Genomic DNA, 25,794 nt, shown 5'->3' with positions numbered 1-25,794 from the left:
AAGGTTGGAAGTGTCCTATGTTCTAGTTTACCTTGTAAGAGAACTGTGGAATGTGAAAAGAGAAAGATCTGTTGGAAGAAGAATGAATACTGTTTCCATCTGTCTCCTGCCAGCCTGTGGGCGCCCTGAGTCAAGATCAAGGGTATCTTCCCTGTCAGGAAGGCTCCAGCGTGTACCCTGCCACACACGTACAACTCTGTGTATACCCCACCACACACATATAACCCTGTGTTTCATACTTTTATTTTGCTGGCAGGAGTGTCTTGTATACTGACAAAATCCCTGGGTTACCTGCTAGATAATTTAGACAGTGCACCAAAAAAACAAAAATATGATCCCTGGCTCTCAGAAATCCTATGCAAATTTTAGATAATTCAAACATGTTTATTCAATACTAAGCCTTTGGAGTTCTGTATTATTAGTTAAGTTATTCTAATAACTAACAGTATAATAGGAAAAAAGTCACTATCTATTATCATCTGTATCTAATGTCTTTTAAAAATATTTTAGTAACTTTATGAAATACAAAAGTAAGAAAAAAGAGAAAAACAGCATCATCAGAAATTTTAACAATTGTAAAATTTTAGGTAAACCTAAAATTTTCTTGTTTTCATGATTTTAGAGATACATATACACAAAATGAGAAGTAGAGTCTGAATGCAATTAATTGCTCATGAACTATCGTTCAATCTGGGACACAACCATCCTGTATGTACTGATTTCAAATACATCCCTGATATGTTTGCATCCTGTGTTTGCATCAACATTTGCAATACTTTAAAAAAAATTGTAACATTTGATGGCTTATGATTTTGTTGAAGAGATAATGGCCATGTTCTTTGCTCCAAAACTGTGAAATAGAGGGGAGGATATAGTTCAGTGGTAGAATGTGTGCCTAACATGCACAAGGTCCTGGGTTCAATCCCCAGTACCTCCATTAAAAATAAATACATGAACCTAATTACCTCCTCCATAAATTTTTTAAAAATTAAAGAATCACCAAAAGTAAAAAATATTTTAATTTTTACGTTTATAAACACAAATTAGAATGATCAAGTCAATGAGTTAAATTTCTACATTATCTATTTTCTTCCAATTACCTTTGATACATACCTACCTTCAGTTTTTGCCACTTGTGAAGTATATTGGGTAAATTTTGGTGACGAGAATCATTAGAGCTAAAGAATACTGTCACATTTTAGCAAAATAGGATGGCCAGGATGTTTCTCAAATTTACATGGTGAAATTCACGTGTTTAATAATTAACTATAAGTACCATATCTCCTTTTCATCCTTAGAATCACGTTGCTCAACGACTAAGCCTTTTGTTTGAGAAAGTTCATCTAAGATATCATCACAGAAAAACTCAGCCAGAAATTTAACTTAGACAATTCATTTCACCATTATCATTTGAATCCAAAGTGACAGTCTCTTTATGGTCATCTTCTGATTTAACAATTTTGAAACATCTTCCTCTGTCAATTTTAATCTTTTTGACTTTATGAGGAGAAAATTAAAAAAAAAAATTCTGAATTCTTATAAAAATCTAAAAGCAGACTATAAAGATAAGTGTCTCTCATTCTATACGTTCTTGAAAGATGATGCAAGAATTTTGGGCAACATAGTCAGAAAACTGGATAATTATACAATAGTAAATTCATTTAATCATCACTCTCCTGTCTTCTTATTGCATCATCTTTCTAAACCAGTTGTCTAATAAAACTGTAATGAAAGCCATTTATATAAATTTAAATTTTCTAGTAGGCGGATACAGTATGAATAGAAAGGTAAAATTTATTTTAGTAACAGATTTATTTAACCTGTAATGTATGTTAACACAATCAACAGAAAAATTATCAATGAGTTATTTTATAGTCTTTTATTCTAAGTCTCTGAAATATAATTTATATTTTGCATTGCTAGCACTTCTTAATTTTGAGTAGCCACATTTCAATTGCTCTGTAGTCATAAGTAGCTAAAGGCTACCACATTAGCACAGTTTTGGACAATTCCACCATTCTTCCTTTTTTAAAATTTTAGTCTTTAGTTTTTTAGATCACTGAATTGATTGATAAATTAGGCTAAAGTAATTCCTAATGATAAAAAGAGATAATGTCTCAAGATAAAGAAAAACAGCTAACTTTCCATACTGCACTTTAGATTTATAAAAGGGTATAACAATCCTCTGATGATTACAAGAAATACATATAATCCTTTTTAATTTTTTTAAGGTAGTTTTGGAATTCTTAAGAGTTCAAGCTTAAGAGAACAAACTGATTAAAAAATGGGCCAAAGACCTTAATAGACACTGCACAAAAGAGATAACGTACACAGATGAAAAATAAACATAAGAAAAGATGCTCCACTTGTGTCATTAGGGAAATGCAAATTAAACCATTGAGATGCCAATACACTCCTTTTAGAATGGTCAAATTCCAGAACAGAGAACAACAGGAACCCTCATTCATTGCTGATGGAAAGGCACAGCCCCTTTGGAATACAGTTGAGCAGTTTCTTATCAAACTAGACATATTCTTATCATACAATCCAGCCATTGCATTCCTTGGTATTTACCCAAAGGAGATGGAAATGTATATTCACGTGAAAACCTGCACACACATGTTTATAGCAACTTTATTCACAACTGCCAAAACTTGAAGGCAACCCAGAGGTCCTTCAATAGGTAATGAACAAATAAACTGTTATGTCCAGATCATAGAATGTTATTCAATGCTAAAAAGAAATGACCTAGTAAGCCATGACAAGACATGGAGGAAATTTAAGTGTATATTACTAAGTGAAAGCAGTCCACCTGGAAAGAACACATACTGTATGATTTTAGCTAGATGACATTCTGGAGAAAGCAAAACTATGGAGACAATTGAGAACAAATGGCCAGACAGTAACAGTTGCTGGCAGGAATTTTTGGCAGGGAGGGCTAAATAGGTGGAACACAGGAAATTTTTAGGGCAGTGAAACTCCGCATTATGACACCATAATGGTGGACACAGGTTGTTATGCTTTTGTCCAAATCCACAGAATGTACAACACAAGAGTGAACCCTGATGTAAACTATGGACTGGGGGTGATGACATCATGTCAGTGTAGGGTCATCAGTTGTAACAGCCGTACCACTCTGGCGGGGGAGGTTGATAATGGGGGAGGCTGTGCATGTGTGGAGTCAGAGGGGATCTGGGAAATCTCTGTACTTTTCTCTCAATGTTTCTATGAACCTAAAACTTCTCTTTAAAAAATCTTAAAGTTGAATTTCTTTTTCTATGCACTTCAGAAGACCTCTAAGAGAGAATAAAAGTCACAAAGCACCAAGCCATACAAATGGTTAGAACTGCTGAAACAAAAAGGACCATGGAGTCCAAAGGGCCTTAATATTTCAAAGATTATCTATTTTCATTGCTTTTTATTCTTCTTTTTCCTGGCACCCATTGTATCATTTTGGGGGGATCGAGCACTTACATTTTAAGAGATAAGAATTGGAATTTTCTGGTACTCCAAATTTAAGCTGAACCTGCCTTGCCTATGGTAATGGATCTATTCATCATGTGATTACATCTGTAAACAGGAAAACACATTAATATCTTTAAATACTATATGTTATATATAATGTTATAATGTAAGTTATTTATAAATCTAAAGTATTCAGTTGTTTTCATGCCATCTAATGTTAGTCTGTAAAAAACAAGTTACTTCTTTGAAAAAATCACTAAGCCATTTTGATAGTAGATATTTTATTGGTTGAATCAATGGATATCATTGAAAGGTGATATTTAACCCTGAGTTTAAAGGGGAACATGCACACAGCCCACCATCAGCAGTGCTGTTCCCATGTACACCCAGGGTGACTAGCATCCTCCTCGGTGCTGAGGAGGTCATTGCTAAGCATTGTGGGAAGCTCACTAAATTCAACATTAGGAATATCTGCAGTCTAGTCCCTGTTCCCAAGCAAACTCATCCTGACCTCAATCCAACAACATCTTAAATCTGTGAGTATCTTATGTGCCAAATGAGGTATATATTCCTGGCCTTTAGATTGGGCAAAATAAGAAAATAATAATTATTTGCTTCATAATTAGAAGCATCAATATTTGAATCTCTCTAATGTTTCTTTCAGTATCTCTTCCTCTACCTCGATAATGAAAATAAGGCCAAAGGCCACAGACACAGACGCCCCCCCCCCACCATATACCAACACCATTTCTCAATGCATTTTTATTTCTTTTTAATTTTATTGCATGTCCTGGCAAACATAAGTGGCTTATAGATTGGCCTCTGGCTCACCAAAAGCCCAGTATACAAAATACCAAAAGACAAGCAACTGAAGCTTAAAAAAAAAAAAGTATCACATCTATAAGAAAGAACTTTTCAAAAACATTAATAAAGCATATAAAACATTTGGCATTTACTTAATTTTTTTACAATTATAAAAATAATAAAAAAAAAAACACACCCTTTAACATTCAATATCCCGTATACTGTATTTTAGGGGACTATCAAGAAAACAAAAGGTAAACGGATTTAACACAGAAAGTTCTCTCCTCCATTTCCATTTCTAATCACCTCTGAACAAAAGTCTAACCATTCTTCAGCTACCTGTATTGAGCTGAGGCCACAAAAACTCCATTAAGCCCACTCCCACTTGTCTGTCCTCAATATTTTTACACCCTTTATCCTAGCTACTCATGCACTCAAAAAATGTTAAGTGGATGTGAGGCCAGTAGTTGTGCTTAGCCTTGGCTAATGCCAAGCCCATGATACACAGTACAGGAATTTCGGAGTCCCTAGCGCTACCTGAATTAGTGCTGAAATAGCTCAGAAGAAGTCTTAGGTTTATTCAAACACTCAGGACAGTGGAGGAAGCCAATGGCCCTCCTAGCACCGCCAAGGCATGGTTTTCATTCTTCCCCTTAATTGGTTTCCAAAGCTGCATGCTTGTTCCACAGTTAACAGTGCTTATTACCATTTAACCACAATACCTCAGAAGTCTTTGGTTTATTCAAACACTTAGGACAGTTGAGGAAGCCACTGGCCCTCCTAGTACTGCCAAGGCATGGTTTTATTCTTCCCCTTAATTGGTTTCCAAAGCTAACAGTGTTCCACAGTTAACAGTGCTTACTGCCATTTATCACAATAAAATTTTGAAATCAAGGACTCACTCTCTTTTAACATACAAAACTAAAAAAAAATAAAAAACAACTTTCCCTTCCCCCCATCTTACATGTACGGCATTTTTTTTCGTATTTGACATTGTAGTCTTACTAAATGATGTTTCCATGAAAATATAAAAACAATAATAATAATAAAAAAGTTTCAACTGTGGTTCTGCAAAACCTGCTATCCCAAGAAGAAAAAAAAATAATCAAAATATAAAGTATGCAATTCAACATGCAAAATATATATACATTTTTCAGGTGAACCTCATATGTATTTTTGAGTCACAGTAGCCCTTTTGCAATTTAAAATAAAAATGGAAGCTTATGTGCAATGATAGCCCTTTACCAGATGGCATGGGAGAGGTTTGAACTCATTAGCATATATACAAAATATTTGTTTCGTAGTTTGAAAAAAAAGTGTTTTGCTACAAAGTATGTTTCTAAAAGATGTACAGGAATATTGCCATTTACATGTTTTTCCAAAGTCTGAAGACAAATCTTGGTTTATGTGCTTCAAGCAACATCTCCAATGGAAGGCTTATTCCCTGATCTGTTGGGACATCCTTATGTGCATGCACAGTCTGAAAGAGAGATGGACGGGAAATTGGGTTCTCACAGTTACTTTCCAACAAAGTGAAACTATCGTTGTTCAAAAAGAAAAGTGATACAGTGATGCGACCAATGCTACAGGAAAACTCATCTCATATGACTGTATTTTCCAGATCACTACTCCTATGTTAAACCTTTAAGAGAGAAAGATAAACAAGCCTCTATATGCAGAATCTCATAGAACAGGAGGGTCATTAAAAGAAACATTTATCAAATATTATTTATGTTTCCAAAAGTCTTCCAAGTATTTTAATTCATGGCTTACTGAGATGTCTAACTGTTTAGTGGAGCTTCAACATCTCTGTGTGATTCCTGTTTTTCCTGGTTATTTTTAACAGACATTACAGCTTTGCTCCAAGAACTGGGCAGACGGCATTCTTCCCAATCAAATCAACCTTAATTCTAACGAGGGTAGCAAATGTGTAATTGAGTTAATCAATCTAGCAGTGAAATTTAGTACTGGCAGCAGATGCTTTCCCAATAAATACTAAGAGTTAAGATGTCTGGTATTAAATTTGAGGAGGTTGCCAGTATACTCAGATACACGATACCAGGTGTTATTGAACTGGCTGCCGTGAACTTTTTAAGAATTTTAGCCATGACTCATATTCCCCAATCCCAATCAAAAGCAAGAGAGGATACTTCCTTTCCTCTGGTGAGCGATAGGGTGAACATGGACTTTTCCTTGTCATTAGACGAAATAACCCCAAAGTCAACTACCATCGGTAGCAGGGATGTCAATAACACAGAACACACCAACACAGAGATTCACGTACATGGGTGTAAGTCTCCCTCACGTAATAAGCAATGGCAAACAGTACTGGGTCTAACCAAAGGTCTGATGTGGCATGTGTTTAGCATCAAAAGAACCGAAGGGACCTATATAATATATCCTCATCATACACATGGACCATTGAAATCTAGGTACCTATTACCATACATAGCAGGCCTTGAGAGAAGGTTTACAGGTAAGTCATCCAAAGCAATTAAAAAAAAAGTTGATAAGTGCAACTCCATTTCATCCTTTAAATTACATTTTAAACAATAGTTAATGCCCCCACCCGAAAATATATACTGTATATTTATACATTTATATATATAGTCTTAGACTATAAGGGTGAAAATGCTTTATAAAAGTCAGTGAGAGATCTCTACAGCTTAAGGAGACACCCACAGCTTTTTTGCTCACTTCTACCTAGCCATGACAATTTCAATCCTGCAAGCAATAGATTTGAAGGCTTAAAGCCAGAATCAGAATCAGATGCCAGGTCGGACATTAGGTAAAACGTTAGCCTCTTACTTCTCCTTCCCTTAGGAAGCCAGATCGAGAAGAGGGAGGAGGGGACCTAGGGAGTGTGCTTGGCAGGTCAAGCAGTAGTGCCTTGTAGGGGGGTGGGTGGGCAGACGGGAAGATGGGAAGTGCTCGCACAGGAATGCTCACTCCCCCTCCTCTTTGATGCGCTGTTGCTTGTTGCGCCGAGCATCCATGTCGAAGTTGAAGTCGTTCCACTCATCGCGGGGTGGGAAGGAGATGGTCTGGCGGAGGGTGAAGCGCACAGCATCAATGACGCGCTCGCCCCGGGTCTCACTGGAGCCCACGCTGACAGTAGAGGCACCACTTGGGGTCCGCAGGAGGTGGGGAGGGGAGGAGAAGTCGTGGAGCTGCCGGTGGTCCAGGATGCCCTTCCAGATGGCATGTCGGAACTGCTCAGGGATTTTTAGACTTGCCAAATCCTGTGCAATAGGGAAGGGAATCCAGGAGAATTAGGACAAAGAGACAAACTGACCTTTAATCCACACCATTTTGTCATTCCCCAATGCTCTGGTTTAACTGACCTGCATTTTATTCAACTCTAAACTGGAAAATAAAACCATCTCTTTAATAATCTTTGGCACTATATGTAACCAAGCACAAGGGTACAGCCTTGGGGTGTATTCTCTTCTCGTAGATAACATTTTACTTATTCTCTACTGGTCTCAGTTTATTCATTGGTAAAATAGAGATAATATTTAGATCAGAGAACAAAAATCCCAAAACAAAAACATAACGTAAAAGGTACTTTCCAACTCTCAAATCTACCCGGCTCTAGTCACTAGAAGAAAGATATTAATGGAATGCCACCACTTCTCAAAGGAGGAGATAGGAAAAAAAGATTACTAACAGATACTGAACACATTCTACATGCCAGGCATTGAATTAATTATTTTTTATTCATGATCTCATTTAATGCTAAGATTAGTGGTAGATATTATCACACCTATTTTATAGACAGAAAAGTTGAAGGTCCAAGAGGTTGATAATTCTAAAGTTACACAACTAAGTGAATGAATAGGGGAACTCAGGACAGCCTCTGAGCCTAAAACTTCCCTAACAGCCAAAAAGTTTCTTGGTGTTTAGAAAAATCAGGGTATCAAAATGCAGAGTATGTGTCCATGTTCTGTGGTTGGTGGTAGAAGGCATTACAAAGATGGTTGATCTAACTAACTGTGGTGGCATCTCTATATCTGTCTGCATTAGCTCTTCACTAGCTTGTTTTAGTGACAGTTCACATTTTTCATGGAGCAACATGGTAAGTAGAAAGAACACTAGGCTAGGAGTTGGAACACCTCATCAAAAGTTATTATTTTTTCACTTGAATGATTCTAAACCTTCATCAAAGTCAGTTATTTTCTACTGGCCTCAGTTTCTTCATCGGTAAAATGGGTACAATTTCTTTTTAGGTCAACACATCTCGTGGATGCATATGTAAATATGGATATGAAAGTATTTTGCAAGTTATAAAGCATACTGCAGGAATCTTAACCATTTGTATTATTACTGTGTTATACCATTATTAACCCCTCCTTGCATCTTAGAGGGAGTACTAATGGGAGCTCCCAAAATTTAATCACATTCCTTTCCCAGACACGTGTTGAGAGACAAGCTGAAAAGGAGGGGTCTATTTCCAGTGATGAGCAGGAAGAAGCTGAGGTGAGGATGCAGAAATCAGATAGCCTCCCAATACTTCCCAGTCTGGAGACGTGCAGTATGGGTACTCCAATTTCCTATTCTAGCAAAAGAATACATTATAAAGAAAGTAATCTACAAATAGATAAGTGAGCATAGCTCTTTATGCTTCTGAAACTCCCAGTAAGTCCAAAACTCTTTGTAAACTAGGCTCCATTAATCTGCATGACTCCCTGGGTAGATATTAACTTATAATGACAGGTGAGAAAGCTGTGGCCCAGAGCCTGGCACAGGACCCAGCCAGCACCAGTAGAGATGGACTTGTGGAGAGCATCAGCAGAGCCTAACAGCCGAGGGGGCACCCCGACACACCTTCCAGTGGGGACAAGTGAACAAGGGGATGGTAAAACTTAAAAAGCACAGGGAAGGACAAATTCCCTGCTCCATCATGTAGGGCTCTCAAACACAGGGCAACACACTGTCTGGTGTCAAACATACTGTCTTCAGTGGATGGACATCATTGTAAAGTTATCCGAAACCTGGCAGAACCTACTCCTAAAGCTTTCTCTGTAGTTTTCACTAGGAATTTCTTCCACCAGGCCCAGGGCTGATTTAGGGGGTGGAGAGGGGTGGGCATAGGGACAGCACAGCACATATTTGTCACCATGGGGCTGGGGCGTTCTCACATTTGCAGGGGTGTCTCTAGCATCGGTGCTCAAGGAGGGGGAGAAAAGGGGTCCCAACTACAGAAGCAGCAGCAGAGGCAGAGAGTGTCTTCTTCCACCAGCCCAAAGGGCCCTCTGGAAGCCGGGAGGGAGGATAGTGAACCCCGAAGAAAGCAGCATGAAGAGCAGCTGGGGAGCGAAAGCAGATTGCCATAAACCAGAACAAGACGAGCTCCCACGTGAGTAGTAGTTCCAGTCGCCGTAGGAAGCAAGAAAAAGTGCCCCTCCCCCATCCAGCTTGCTCCAGAGACTAACAAAGCGAGAAAGGAGTGATTTTGAACCCAATTTGATTAACTGAGGCCCAGAGAAGCAAAGTGATAACCTCAGGTTCTCATTACCACTAAAAAGCATGGTTGGGACTTGAATCCATGACCAGAGATCTTTCCCAACGATCAAGAATGGCTGGGCTCCATTCTAGTAGAACTGATCGCGAGTAAACATATGGTGCTAACTGAGAGGCACAGCTCAGTCCCCTGTAACGTTCTACTTTAAGGAAAGGCAGAAAAGGCCAATGAATAGAGTTAAAGACCAGAAGCTTACACCTTGGGGTTCTATTCCTGGTTCTGTCATCAACTCATTATCTAATGACCCTCCCTGGGATCTTATACAAATTCACGAGAATATCCAACAAGTCCTCTGAATTCTTTAGAGATGACACATTCCTTGAAGGTGGGAATTAGATCTCCTCTTTCCCAGTCTGCATACGGTAGGCATGCAATAAATGACTGCCGACTGATTGGACAAGCCGGGGAAGACTGCATGCTGAGCTTCTCGTATGGACAGGCTGAGGCCTGGGCACCTCTCTAATACGGCTGTGGGTTCCAACAAAATTGAGGATTGGGAGTAGGAGAAAAACAGAGGGGATTGGACTACCAGGTGGATGTCACCAGAGGGAGGACATTAAGAAATAAAACTCAAGAGAAAAGTCTAACAGTTACTTACATCCATGGAGTAATGCTCAATCTGATAGATGGTGGTCAGCCCCTGGGTCGTGAAATAGTCCAGACATGATGAACAGCCCAACCTCGCTAAGAAACTGCAGAGGGAGGAGGGAGGAGGAAGGAGGAAACAGAAAAAGAAAGTTCACCCCAACTGCATTGGCAAGATAAAGGAAAAACCCAACATTGTACCCTGGGATGCCCTGCAGAAGAGACTGGGGCAGATAAAATATATGTGGGGCCTTGGATTTGAGGTTTGGGGATGATTAGTGACATGAACTTAAGGTCTATAGAAATTAAAATCAACTGCTTAAGGATGCCTGCAGGGCAGAGATTTTCAAATGGTGATTGATGGAATTCTAGGGGTTCCATAAAAGTGCCTTAGGAGCCATTGCAGGGGGTGAAAGGAAGGCGTCCAGTGCTCCACTTTCCAGCTCTCTTGCCCCCTGGCTCTGCACTTCAAAAAGAGCAACTCCACTTTAATCGCGGGTATTTGGCATTTCTGAGGATGGTTTATGTGGCTAAGAAAAAACTGGAGGCCACTAGACTGTGAAGTCATTAACGTCCTCCTCAGAACACAGACCTCTTCCTTTCTGGTTCGGGTCTCAGAGGGATGGCGCCACCACAGAGCCAGACGCTGGGTGGGACACGCCTGGCATTTTGTCATCTCTTTCATTGATGCTACTAGTACTGTTGCAGCAATCACATGGCAATCAACACATTTTCCAGCAGCCAAATGAAAAAAATCATTCTGCACGTGAAGCAGGAGCAAGATGATGGGCACTAGGTATGAGATTTGGGCACCTACTCTTGCCTCTGTAGGAAACAGAATTTTCTAGGCTTCATGCACTTCTTCCTTCTGGCTGGGTGAACTCCCTTCCCTAGAGTGTACCCATTTCCCATATGACAAAGCAGAAGAGGCCACCAGGTTCTTGAAAGTCCCTGTCATTTTTGCTAACATTAACATTTTTTTTATGGACATCCAACTCCAAAATAACGATCCTGTGGTGGCTGAGAGCTATGAGGCCTAGAGAGCAGGAAAGGGAGCGAGATAGCAAGTTTACTGCCCTTTTGGGAACCCCAGCCCTGAGCACCAATTTGAAGGCTACAACTGACTGCAAAAATGTGATGGAGGAGGAGGGGAATCAGTGAAGATGCGGGAAAAAGGCATGACGTTTATATGCCCATAAATTCACATTTTCACTTTTTCCCATGCTGATTATTGGGTTTTTTGTTTTTTAAGTAAATACTGCTGATGACTCCATAGATCAGAGATAACAGTGGCTGAACTTCAACCATAGGGCTGCTTTCTTGCTTTCCAACTGTGCTGTTAACCTTCACAATGTCCACCCTCCACCACCCAGAGATGCTGAGGACAGGCCCCCAGGGGCACATGCTGTGGACTCACCTGACAAGGCTGCAATCTGTGGGGTACGGAGGTGGGGGGGTGCAGTGGGAGGTGGATGGCATGGAGAGTGGGGGAGGGAGGGCCTGGGTGGGGCTGAGTCCATTCATGTCTCCAGCCATTGGCATGTGGGTGCTCATCATAGGAACTGAACAGAAGCAGGAGGAACAGAGAGGGTTACTGCCGTCATCACGTACCAGCATCCCAGTGGTCCATCTCGCCTGGCTTAAGTTTACCAAGGGCCTAATCTGCCAGCCTTCCTTTTCAGTCTTATCACTCACTACACCCCTTCAAAGCATCCTTCATCTCATGGAGCAGAACAGTCATGAAACTCCAAACTAAATACACACTTGTCTTGACCTTGGTACATTCTCTTAGGACAATCTCTTCCCACTTTGTTCTCCATTTCTTTTTTAATTTTTAAATTTTTTATCTATTTTTGGGAGGGGTAATTAGGTTTATTTATGCCTTTATTTATTTTAATGCAGGGACAGGGGAAGGAACCCAGGACCTCATGCATGCTAAGCACACGCTCTGCCACTGGGCTATACCCTCCCCTGTTCTCTACTTCTAATGCTCTGTCCCAGCTGCTCGTTGCTCCTGACGTTAATATAGTCCTCCCTGTATTTGCATCTGTGGGCTATATTCCTATCTCCCTTGCTAGACTAACCTCCTCCAGCATGGAGATTAAGCCTTATGCCCGTCTGGGTCCCCACAAACCCAGCGCAGCGCCTGGCGCAGAGCAGATGCTCAGGAGGCTTAGGTTAAGTGGACAAATAAACAAATCTGTGAATGAACGAGGGACCTGTGGCCTTTTGGTTTGGGAATGGGAGGAGGTACTGCAACATTTGTAGGGAACCAAATGCCTCATAAGGGAGGATGCAATCAAAGACCCCAGCTCTTTCTTATGGTTCACTGCAGGACTGTATTTGGGAATACCACCAACACTGGTGTCTTTACTAAACCATACACTGTAAACATTCGCTTATAGAGACGAAAACCTCACTACCAATAATTTACCTACAGAAAGATGAAAGTAATTTGCTTCTACTTTAGTGAATGGTATTGTGCCAAAGGGGAAAGGTCTCTGCCCGCCACTAGCCAGCTAGAAAGTGCAGGCCTATCGTGTCTCACTGCTTTCCCCTCTGGCTTTCCTGACACCATCAGAGGGAAGTCATGAAGTATAAATAAGAGAAAGGATGTGAAGGACTGCTACCACTACCACTATTTTGGCATCTCAAGAAAAAGTTGAGGACTCTAAGATGTCACAAGGAAGAAAGTTAAAAAAAAAAAAAAAAAGGTATATTTTCCTTTTACTGTCAAAGTAGGAGACCTGTCAAGGGGTCGGGTTTTGAGCCCTCAGGTGCACCTCTCACTGGTGACAGAGTAGTCTGCCCTAACATCTTTGTTGCCGTACCAGGAACCATACCCTGTATACCTCTCATCTCATTAAAATCTGCTATCAGAACCAGAGAGAGTCACAATTCCAGCCTCCCTTAACTTCTTTAAGAAAACCCAATCTCTTCAAGGCAACAGTAAAATGCAAGTTTAAAGGCTTGATCAAAATAATGAAGGATTTCAAAGGACAAGTTTGAGATACTATTTTATGAGGGTGATTACAGGATACAAAGACAGTAATTTAGGCTTCTGTATCCCTTCTGCATTTTTACCATCCTTTTATTTTTTCCCTTTCCTTTCCAGTTTGGGTATCCACTTTGCTAGATAAGTGTCAGTGGACAAGCTAATTATCTTTACAGCAAAGCTATGTACCTTACCGCTCATCATCCATTTGGAGGCCCAGTTCCCACACTGTCTCTTATAGCTACACTTGGTTGATGTGAGGAATCTGTGTGTGAATAAATAAAAGGGAGAATCCTTCCCCTACATCAATTCTTTAATGGCTGTATCTGGATGGAGTAGATGAGTTGAGAAGGCCAAGATTGTAGGCACATAGAGTCATAAAGGGTTAAATACGCAGAGTGATAATTTGATGAATGGAAAACTGAGCATTAGAGCAGAGAGGTGACTTGTCCAGAGTTACACAGACAATATTGCAATAGACTCCAGGCTATAATCTATTTCTCTAGATTTTAAGTCCACTGCACTGTTCTACTTCCCACAAGTTGGATGTATTTCCTTCTGACTATCTGAAAGAATGCAGGAGTGGATCCCCATCCAGGTGGGCAGGAAGTGGGCTGTTCTTTTCACAGAGATCCTTATCCCTCCTAAAGGAACAGCCTTCTCCATCTACACCAATGTGCCCTGTGATGAATCACCTATCTTAAAAGTTCACCGTGAGAAACTTAAGCCACTCAGCTTTGATCTTTTCTGTCCCACCGTGCCTCTCACTTAGCTTCAGAGCGAGCCTTTCCTCCCCTCCCAGAGCAGCCTTCCCCGACACTAGCCCTGCTGGTCCTTCAGCTGCAGCTACAGGGAGATGCTCTTACTGTTGGCTCCCATGCCATCGGGAATGGTGGTGGGAGTGAGGGCGTTGCGCTGCTGAGGGTTGATAAGCTGGCTCACGGAAGGCAGCTTGTTCATGCTGTTCATTTTGTTCAAAGGTGGGGAGCTGTTACCGTAGGAAGACTGAGACTGCATCGAGGTCCTAGGAACACAAACATGGGAATGATGGTGAGCACGGGACACTGAAGAGTGGGGGCTGCTCATTTCTAACAGGTCTCAGACTAAAACATGGCCTTAACTGTACACTGGTAAAAACATTTCTCCAGAACCTTATGAAGAAGTTATTTGTGTTCCCATCTAAGAATCTTTCCTGACTTGGGAGGGATCACCAGGCAATTCTCAAACCATATTTTTCCTACATGTGTAGCTGACAAAGCTGAGCATCTTCCTAAAGTACCTCCTTTGTAAGAGGACAGATCACTGCTTCGTCTTCTTCCCTCTGTTGTTTTCTCCATCCCTCTCCCCTTGTGTGCCCTTCAACTCAAAACAAATTTGAAAATCAATAAGGGAAAAGAACAGAGTAAAGACCCAAAGGCTTAAGACAGACATGGAGATGCCAAGGTAAAACTGCAGCCGAGGCATTTCATCTGTAGCTTCCTAAGCCATTTGGGATATGCAGAAAATAGCTGCAAAGCCACTCAGACAGGGCACTCGGCAGCACACCCTGCCGTCACGCAGGACGCGTGCTTTCTCAGCCTAGATGCTCGTGGGCTGTGAGGGAACCCGTCAGAATGCCAAACGCCCCTCTACACGAAGGGCGCCCCAGAGCCCAAAGAACTGTCCTTCTGAGTTTCCACAAGTCTCCTGGGAGACAAAGGGAAAAACAAGCCTTCCATTCAGCATAACTTCAATTTGGAAACTTACTAGGGTTGCTTTGTCATACTCTGCGTTATATTACATACAGTATTCTCTACTCAACGTCTGTTCCTGAATTCTCTTTGAATATAGAACTAGTGATGCGTATGAGAATCAGGGAAGAATGGAGAGTCAAAAAAAAAAAAATCAATGTTTAGGTCTTTCTCAAGGATATATTAGAAAGCCATATATGCAAGCCGGGAAATGTCCATCACCAGAAAACTACATAAACTAAATAGATATACACCTACTGCATGAGTTAGATGCTAGAGGTAAGAAAACTAAGAAGTGGTTCCATTTTTGAGAAGCTCATAAAGTAGGAGTTACACGGGGATAATAATGCAACCTACCTTGCAGGGCTATGGTGAGAACTGAAAAAGACAAGAGGAGAAAGAACTACACACACTGTTGGTATTTACAGTAAGTGATTATTATGACCATAGAATGAAGACTGGGCTGAGCATGTAAAAGGGGAAAAGCTCCTCTTTAATACTCCTCAAATAAAATGTATTATTTTGCCCCTGTTTGTCTCTTCCCTGTTGCAGCCAAATTTATATTAGAGAAGAGAGGGCAAAACAATGTTTTGTTGAGTTTTATTTGTGTGTGTGTATGTGTATGTGTATGAGATTTAGAAGGCTCTGTAAATGAATTCAAGTTCCAAAAAAACATGCTGTAATAATGTTTGAAAAAATAAAAAGTGTCTGACACCTGAGTGTTGCAGTGGTACTAGGCGTGGTCTTTGAAGCTGCCCCTCTGCATTCTCCGTAATTACACAAAACAGGGAAGGCTCCGTTCCGGATCACTGCAGAGCCACAGCCAGAGGCATTCAAACAATATGCTGTATACATTTGCATAAGTGAACATGACAATTAATGTGCAATTGACAATTCAGCTGCATTTTACAATCACTGTCTTTAAAGCAGGAAGGTGCTGATTTCTTCCTTTAGCCTTTCTCAAGAAGACAAGTTTAGACCGATGTTGTAGAAACAGGTGTTTATATATATAACAAACTCTTCCAGTTCTAAGATTTCAGGTTACCAAGTTCTCCTTGATTCCTTTTCCTGAATGGGTCTCACATCCCTGTGGAGGAGGACATGGGATGGCAGTGTCGGGATGGGCAGGAATTAGTATGTCTATTGTACAGATGGGTAAATATAAGACTAAGAAAAAAATGTGCCCAAGTCACACATTGCTAAATGATGAGTTGATAGGTCTCCTAGCTCCTAGGCCAAGAGTTTTCTCTTTCATTCTGTGCTACCTTCCTAGAAATAAGACAGTGGAGTGTGACAGGTTACATAATCAAAAAATGAGTGAAGTGGTGAGGGAGACATGGGAGACCAAGATAGAGCAGGAAGCAAAGGATATAGTAAAGGAGGCTCCTGGTTATCCTCAAACCCATTTCATCCCTTTGTAGAAGCCTCGCATAATGGTTGGCACATTTGAATATATTTAGGGACATCTGTAAGTCCCTATCAAAGCACAGGAACCGCACAGGGGGGTTGCCAGGTGTTTCTTCCTCTATCTCTGCCCACCACAAAGTAACTAAGATGCCAGGATGCCCAGACTCCATAGGCAGGTAACCTCTGTATCCTAGAGAAGGGTCTACCTTTCTCTCCCATTCTCCCAAATCAGTCAAACTACAGCAAGAGCTACCAGAAGTGTGGCTTGAACCATTAATATCCACCATTAGGGAAATAAAATTACATTTATAAGCTTTGAATTTTTCCTGGATCCCCAGTTATAGTAAAGGCCTTCTTCCAAATCCTGTTATAATTCCTTTCTCTCATTCCCTCTGTGGTTTTTATTTTTGACCATTTTACTAGTTCATTTGTTATAAGCCACCTAAACTATTTTTGAGGAAGGTAGGTCACAAACCACAGATGAACAAAGAAGGAATATGAATTTTGGAGCCAATCAAAACATCTGGGTTCCCATTCTAGCTCTGACACAAATCAATTAAGTGACTTTGGGTATTATACAAGACTCCTGAATCTCATTTTCTCAGTCTGTAGAATGGGCATTACACTCACTCCAGAAGGCCTGCAATGGCAATTAAATTAGATTATGCAAGAGCCCTGGACATTTTCCTCTAATTTGTAGCTGCTCAAGAAACAATGGTTCCTTTCACTATTCCCCTCCAGCCCCAAATGTTTACTACCCTAGAGTGCGGTCAAGAGGATAAGAGGCGTCAGTTTAAGAATTAATAGGAGGAAGTGGCAAGGATTCTTAGTTGAGCAAACCTAAATTAGGGTGAGTGGATGAATGGGAATAAGAATCTGAAAAGTTCAGAAATGTCGAATGCCTCTCTAATGTAGAAGTTGAGACGTTGAAGCCACAAGAGGGAAGGTTGGGGTAGTCTGTTTATTACAAGAATAAAATGTCTGAAATAGAAGGTGTTCTGATCATCACCATGTGCTGCAGAAAAGGGAGCAAGGCTGAAGCAGTTTGTGACCAATTTTAAAGCCTTGAAGAATAAGCATTTTTTGTTCCTTTACAAATACAATGTCACAGTGTTTGAGCAGACACTCTCAAAGATTGCTGGGGATTCTGAAGAGATGGAAGAGATGGGAAAATGTTCAAGGACAACAGGACCTGTGCCATTATGGTTTTCTCATCTTCCCCCACTGAAAAAAAAAGAAAAAAAGATACACACACACACACACACACACACACACACCAAAAAAAATAAGACCATAGTTCTCCCCAGGTAAATGACATGGTGCTAAGTCTCTGGTTGTTTTCTCTAGAGGCATCCTAGATTTTTCTAGGAATCCAATACACAGAGACAGAAGAGGCATGCTTCATGTATTTCTAGTTTTGAGGAGAAATCCTGGTAAAGTCGAGTCCCAGTTCTTAACTCTAATAAGGTAGACTTCTGTACACATTGTTAAGAATAAAATGCAGGATCTCAGAGCTGTAAGAGCTCTTTAGGATCACCCAGGATTGAAAAAGAGGGATCCTGATTTTGAGGCGAGTGATCACCTACATGGTGGAGAGTCAAAATTCTTGAGAAGATACAAACTCAAAGTTGTCTTTTCCATTTTGCTAGAGAGGCCTAGAATTCCACCAAAGAATTCCTTCTTTTGTCTTAAATCTTCTATTGCTAGTGAAAAAGCAACTCTCTAGCAGAATCTGGCAATAGCTCAGGGTAAATCTATTTTGCCAGACCAATTCTGGAGTGCAGAATCCAAGAGGGGAAAAGGATATTGGAGTAGAGCGAAACATCTCCAGTGTGAGGCAGGTCAAAAAAAGAGAAGACGTGGAACACCAGGAAAGGAATGTTTCCTCCTCTAAATTCTGCCCAGTACTGCCCCACCTGTAACTTTTCTCTCTAGCTGGTGAATCTTGCTTCTAAAGACAAAAGGCAGCATTTATTCTCTGGATAGATCAACTGTAATTGAAAATATTTTCTATCAGTTGAAATACATGCATTTACATAAACATCACTAGAATGATGTTAAAAAACGTCCATAAGAATAGGGTGAAAGGAAAAAAAAGAAAAACTTCCAAAAGAAAAAGTACATGTTAGAAAACTAAACATACTCAACTAACCATTTGAGAAATTTGTAAATTTCTTAAACAGGGATTAGAAAGCTATTAGATTATTGAAAACACTGTACCAATGGAACAAGATCATCTAATTTTACTATTATACTTTTATCTCAAACATAAACATGTTTTTTCTTAAGTATTTTTCTAAGCTACTATAGTATTTTTATTTAGAGCAATTGTTTTTGAAGTTTTTAAAAACAATTACCCAAAGATCAGAACATACTGCAATTAAAAAAATAAAAAATAAAAGCACTGGACAATAATAGGTCCCACTACAGAATTCCGGATATTTCCTAATGCCTATGTTGCATAAGCCAAACTATTTAATAAATTTGGATTTGATTTAAATTTCTATTAGTGGATTTGGCAACTGAAGATATAACTCAAGATTTGTTCAGAGACCTGGACAAACGATACTATAGTGCCTGGCTCTTCCTGATGAAATTAAACATGCACAGGGCTAAAATATATTTGCAAGTTCGTGTAGGCATTGAAATTTATTTTTAGGACTGATGACCTGGGTACAGAGTATCTTAAATAAAAACCCCAAATACTGACAATAGTGTAGACAGAACCAAAGTGACTTATTATTCTTGTTCTTCAGACTTACACATGGTGTTTCAAGCACCTACATGAAAATATTCTAACACCTAAGGAATTCTGAAAAGCAAAAGAGACAGAAAAGAGAAACTCCAAGATAAACCAAGATGCAAAAGTTTATTGAAAATTAAAATCACACATCCATAAAGCGACAGCCTCAATAACAAGAAATCATTGCTGTGGGGACACAGAATAAAGAGGTGGTGATCTGGTGTGGGGGCTGGGGGCGGGGAGGAGGTGTGTTTTAAGTCTTTATACTATTATTTTAAAATATGATTTTTAAATGGAAATAAGTAGATTCTCTAAACTCTCTGAGCCAAAAAAAGTCATCTACTCTTTCTATCGTTAAGTTTTAGGCCAGGAGTGTTGATTTGAACATGTATCTGCTCGGACATCACTTAAATAAAATCTAAGTGTCCTGGACAAGGCAGTTAGGGCAGTGTCAGTAACACGGCTGATGGTATGGGAGGACTGGGGGTAGGAGGTCCAATCAAACAAGTTAATCATAGATCTGGTGAGAGGACTTCGAGCTCTGTTTTGGGCATTGAAGAATGATGTACAACTGGAACAATATCACCGGGGTAGTGCTACCCTCCTATTAAAATGACAAAAATTGCCTGGGGGTCTAAATAGCACTTTTGGGGGGGGGGTCAGTCTCCAGGGTTTCCAGGGGCAAGGAAGACTATCATATCACATGATGACATGTGGTGGCAGGGGCATGATCTGAACTTCCTGAACTTCAGCATTACTGAGCTTCCTACTACATTTGAGGGGAGGATACTGATAATGCAAGTTCTCAAAATGAAGAAAAAACCATCGCCCACAGTGGCTACTCATGGTAATTATCACCTCTCTGCCCAGCAGTACACTTGACAGCTTAGTTGATTACTATCTGCAGTATCATTGCATGACCAGCATTAAAAGGGTCCGACTGAGTCTCTCAGTCCCCTGCAATTTACTTCTGCACAGACAGTAACAACTTTTTTCTCCTTTTCTTAAAAAGGCATCTTAAGTTTGAGACCTGCTCAAAAGCTTCTCTATGAGTTTTAGAAACACGACAGAAGGTAACAGAAAAGGGTTCCAATCAACACCTTAATGCCCCTCTTCCCAACCTGAGCTCCTGCCTCCTGAGAAACAACATAAAAGCTCACAGACAAACAAAAGGGGTTCCTGACTGACCAACGTTAGACCTCAGGACACAGAATCTGCAGAAAATGTCCTTTCTTGTGTAGTTTTGAGTCCCTTCAAAGATTTTCCCACTAGTGGCTGTGTGCCTTTGAGCAGTTGGGTCTCTGAGCCAAAGCGTCTTCAAGTTCTGGTTATGAGGGCTGGATACACTCACGCACTCAGGCACACGCACGCACGCACGCACACGCGCACACGCGCGCACACACACACACACACACACACACAAACACTACAAGCACACACGCCAGAAACACAGAGACGGAGAGCTGGGGCTCTACGGGCACACCGATCGGTCTGGGGGGCTGGAATGTCTAAAGAAGACGTCGGATTGCTTCGGGGCTCCTCTCCGGGGTGCCACAAGCTCGTTCCTGAAGCAGGCTGAAAGGAGACTGCAGGGGGGGAGGGCCAGAGAAAAGAGAAGATGAAGGCTCAGGACTTTGCATGTCCAAACCAACTGAAGACAGAAGCACATCCCCCTACCTTCATGATCACAGTGCAGACAGACCAGAATGCCTGTAGGGCTGTTCGTGTTCTTTCCTCCCTAGCCTCCTTTAAAACTACTCAGAGATGACTCTCAAGAGCTTTATGAAGAAGAAATGAGATGAGGCAGTGGTGGTCATCCAGAACTATTAGAATCACCTACAGAACTTAAAAAAAAAAAAATTTCCACAGATCCTTTCTGAGACTGGGACCCAGACACATGTGTGTGTGTGTGTGTGTGTGTGTGTGTGTGTGTGTGTGTGTATGTGCATGTGTGTGTGTGTGTAGATTTAATTTTTTTTTAACAAGTTCCACAGTGATTCAGTTGAGGACTACTGAAATAAGGTAGGTCAAGGTGCTTAGTACAGTGTTTGGCACATTGGACTTAATTAATTGACAAAAGGAATGCAGAGACAAGAATTAACTTCAATTGTTTGTAAAATGTCATCTGCCCAATTATGATACCTCATTACTGTTCCCATCTAGCCTAACTCTGCAGGATGAAGAAATATGATCTTATCAGGCTGGGGGCTGCACCATCACGCCTTTGTGAAGAACCATTAATGAGCATTTTGCATGTGCCCAGACTGAGATGGGTAAATATCTTAATCCCTTCAGTCACAAACTTGGCCTATAAAGGCACGTATCAAACTCATGACAGCAACATCTGCATAATTAATAAATCAATTATGCCACAGGGATGCCAGGAACAAATCCTTTTGTTTTGCTAAGGTTTGCACAACCCCACAAACTGTTTAGGAATTGTTTCCCAGGTGGCTTTTGAATCAATTACACTTGGTTACTCCCTGCGAAGGAACAAAGCCATTTTTACTTGGTCGGGGCTGGGATTAAGCAAACCATCTCACCAGCAAGAAGTGGCATCATCTTGAAGAATATGCCAGAATACAAATTAGTAGGGAAGCAATTTATTGTCAACTAAAGAACAATGGCTTTGACTTCTCGTTTGGATATTACATCTTGTGGCGTCTCTCAGAGCAAGGGCTGAATGAGACAAGGTGCAGAAATCACGTTTCAGTTATGATAAAAAGTGTCTGGACCGGGGGCTTGGGAGACTCAGAACTGAGACAAGTTCTGCAGTGAGATGTGAGGACATAGAAGAGTGATTTAATCTATCTGAATTTAATGAATCTGAGTTTTATTTCCTCAATACCAATTCAGAGCTAATAAATCTCTATCCTGACAACTTCCGACCATCACTGTGAAGTTCAACACTAACACTGTGTAAACTATAAAAGCCTGTGCAGGGCCATGACCTATAAGGCTGAATCTCATAAAGTTGCTAATATTTACCTGTTTTTTATCTATGAAACTGGTGATGTCAAACAAATATTCTGGAAGTGTGGAGGATTTTTAAGTCAAACGTAGAAATATAACATTTATTATGTCTATCAATGAGCTAAAGAAAGATTTGTTTTCTGCTTTCTCTTACCTTGATAGCCCCTACATATTTCTTGTTTCTCTCTCAGATACATGAATCTGAGGAAAGATTATCAATATTCTTGAAGAAAATGAGCTTAAAAAGACAAGACTTTATACTGAAACTATAAGGGTAGATACCAACTAACACAATAATCTAAACTGATACAGATCCCAAAAATGGGAATAAATGCTTGCTTTGGTTTTATTATTATAACTTTCTTAACTAATGAAGCAGACCAGAATATTATAAACAGCTGTGGCTTCCAATTCTAAGTCAAGTTTTGGCTTTATTATGAACTGGCCATGAAATCACAAGTGTAGTTCATTGGGCCTCCATTTCCCCAGCTGTGGTAGGAAGAGGTTGGAACAAAGGCCTTGAAGACCATGTTCTGTTCTAATATTCTCTGACCTATGTTATTAATGAGCCACAATCATCAAGTGATTATAAAGGAGAAGGAAACACTAAAGGTTCCTTAGGATGTCACATATTTGTATTAAAATTAAAATAAATCCATCCTGTAGAAACTCAAAAATAATTCTCCAGAGGAAAGCAAGAGTTCGGCTAAGCAAAATTTTAACAGTTGGCCTCAGATCAGGATGAAAGCCAAGAAGAAGGATAAATTCTAGAAAAAAAATGAAAAAGAGATAGTACTGGGCTAAGGTACACATGTCAAAAGATTGCTAAAAAGAAGCAAGTGGCTTCTGCAAAGCTGTCTTAAGAGCTAATGTCATTTGAAAATAGGGCGGTAAGCTGTGTAGTGACAAGAATGGGTCCAATCTGTCCCCAACTAGATTCTGGCTCCCATGGACACAACTCTCTATGTTTATTCCAATGTGAGCAAATTAAGTAAAATCAAATTTCTTTATAAATGGTATAAAGCCTATTTACATCTATAACAATTTGATTCACAAAAACTCAGTGTAAAATTTAGCCTCCATAAAGCCTATGATCATGAAGGTAATTGTGAAGGAATTTTTAAAAGAGGAAAACCATGCACCAGTAAAAAGCAAACAGAGAAAACACATAGTGGGGAACTAACAGAAGCAACTGAACTTAAAATACTGTATTGCAACTTTGTACAAAGTAGATTCCCTTCCCAATAATTTTCCCTCTTATACTATGAAGAAAAGCACAAAACTGATTCCTCACCAGCATAAAATTGGTACTAAGTCTTTGGGAAGGAAATCACAGGCTATCACAGACATTTTCCAAGCTGACGTATTCTTTTCAAATGATGGTCATGGAATTGGGCTTCCATTTTTTTTTTTTTTTTGTCTAGTCATTACGCTTTTTTTTTTGAGATTTGCATAATGATAAAAGAGCTGAAAAAAGCTCAGCTGAAGAATACAGCAACTGGAGGATTCATACAGATGTATATCATTGGAGACCCATGTATGTATAATGTAACAAAGCCATAATTAGATGAAATGTCTGTATTTTGCAGTCTGTTATATTCCCATGCACAAGTTATCACAGCTTAAGTTAGCTCTTACACACTGCGAGATAACCACTCAAAACCATGCAATGATACATATAAGTGGACACCACAGAGAACTATGTGGCTACTAATGCCTCTCCGTTTCTCTGTGACCACACATGCAAAAAAGTGAAAATACGTCTCTAAAATCTTTTGAGCATCTTAAAAACAATTTTAAGATCCATTTTCTTCTTCAATGAAATAGATTATTTTATGATATATGAATTATAAATAAAATAATTTCCCTTTAGAGCAATGCCAGCCGGTTAGGCTAGACAGGTTATAAGCACTGGATGCCGCATCATCTAGGAACACAGGACTACGTATCCTCAAGAGAAGCATGTAAACAAGCAAATACATATGACCCCAACCAGCAGATGTCTTGGCTTGTTAAGTCTGTAAAACTGTGACACAAAACTATTCCTTTTATTGTACAATCTAGAGAAGCTGTTTAAAATTGTCCTTTTAACTTCCATGATGCTGAAGATAAATTCCCAGAGCCTCCTTAAGATTCAAAAGGTGTTCTGGTTACAGATTCACCACCAAATTGTAAACAATGGGAAGGCAGGAACTGCAACTTTCTCATCTCTATTTTTGATGTTTTTGTGTAGCAGCCCTTCAGTAAAAGTTCGTTACATGAATGAAGTCAACTACTCCAGTCTTAGCTGATGATTTAACCATACTTTGTGTCTGGATGGGCATGCCTAACTTTCTCAGACAGAAGGGATCTGCTTTTGTTTTGTTAGATCCTGAAGTGCCACTTTAAAAGATTTCTCAAAACCTTTTAATACTTCTCTACTTTAAACAGACTAATTTCCAAATACTCCCATCAAAAAATACGAGCCTCAAGACACATGATGGAGACACTTGTTTATCTAGAACAAACTACAGTGAATGGACCAAATCTGACCCATACACTAGGAATGCTTTTTACATTTAGAAAAGGTGGGAAACAATTCAAAAGAAGAAGAATATTTCATGCCATGTGCAAATTATATGAAATTCAAATTTCAGTGTTCATAAAATAAAACTTTATTGTAACAGCCTCTCTCCTTTGTTTCCATATTGTCTGTGGTTGCTTCTGTGTTTTGGCAGCAGAACTGGGTGGTTGCAAGAGACCATATGGACCAGAAAGCCTAAGACATTTACCACTGGTGCTTCTCAGAAGACACGGTTGCCAACCCCTGTGCTAGAGGGGTCAGACCTTTCAAACCACATCACTTAATACTGACAGAACTTTTCCTGTTAACTGAAAAAAAGACGGAAAATCATGGAGCAACTAGTTTAGCATGATAAGCTCCTGAGTAGTTCTTCTGAGGTCATTTTGGCCAAGCTGACCATTTCCAGAGTGAACTGGAATTGATCTGGGGGCATGTCTTAATAGCATGATGTGCATATCTTGGAGAAGGTACTTATCCCCTCTGGGTCTGTAAATGATGTTATAGGTCTGTTTCTTTGATTCCTGTTATATTAGTTTATAAGACCTAAATCAGTTTGCACAGTTTGCTCTAGAATATATTCATATACCTCTATCTGATATCCTAAAAAATATATAGGATTGACAATGGGAATTCTGTTAACCTTGAATTCTAATTCTCCTTCAGAGTACTCTGTGTCCCCAAGGAACTTGTGTGATTAAACTTTCCACTCAGACTTACTATAAAACCATATAATTATGATCTGCAAAACTTTCCTGCCAGAAGTAAATGGTGAGATTCACTCCAAGCCAAAGGATCTTAACTGCTCAAAGAGCCTAAAGTTCTTTAAAGAGAGAGCACACTTCTTTTCTATCCCTCTGCTGCCTACCTGACACCCTGTAGTCAGCAGGTGCTCAGAAGATGCCTTCTGACTATCAGAGATGCGGTCCAACCTCAACTGCATTTATTTTGATTTAAAAGAGAGTAGCAAACCTGCTCTATTACACTTTTTATAGCTATCACTCTATA

General features: G+C 40.0%; 1 protein-coding gene and 1 non-coding gene across 5 annotated transcripts in view; one reads left to right on the top strand and one right to left on the bottom strand.

The window, feature by feature from the left end:
- Positions 1–864: 864 nt before the first annotated feature.
- Positions 865–937, top strand: TRNAV-AAC (transfer RNA valine (anticodon AAC)). Its single transcript has one exon. It is a non-coding gene; the product is annotated as a tRNA-Val (tRNA).
- Positions 938–4,104: 3,167 nt separating this feature from the next.
- The window catches only part of TP63 (tumor protein p63), a 207,871-nt gene continuing 186,181 nt past the window's right edge, over positions 4,105–25,794 (bottom strand). For 3 of the 4 annotated variants that reach the window (XM_010990100.3, XM_010990098.3, XM_010990099.3), the window contains exons 11-14: positions 14,240–14,397; positions 11,796–11,940; positions 10,392–10,485; positions 4,105–7,511 (exon numbers count right to left, since the gene is read on the bottom strand). In XM_010990100.3, the coding sequence (XP_010988402.1) occupies positions 7,215–7,511; positions 10,392–10,485; positions 11,796–11,940; positions 14,240–14,397 (694 nt within the window). In that variant the 3' untranslated portion in view covers positions 4,105–7,214. Of the gene's footprint in view, positions 7,512–10,391; positions 10,486–11,795; positions 11,941–14,239; positions 14,398–19,573; positions 20,840–25,794 lie in introns of those variants that run through there. The other variant, XM_010990102.3, reaches the window with a different exon arrangement.

The sequence above is a fragment of the Camelus dromedarius genome, chromosome 2 (assembly GCF_036321535.1).
Source record: "Camelus dromedarius isolate mCamDro1 chromosome 2, mCamDro1.pat, whole genome shotgun sequence".
Lineage (NCBI taxonomy): Eukaryota > Metazoa > Chordata > Mammalia > Artiodactyla > Camelidae > Camelus > Camelus dromedarius.
The sequence above is the reverse complement of the archived record's forward strand: the minus strand, read 5'-3'. Positions and strand labels throughout refer to the sequence as shown.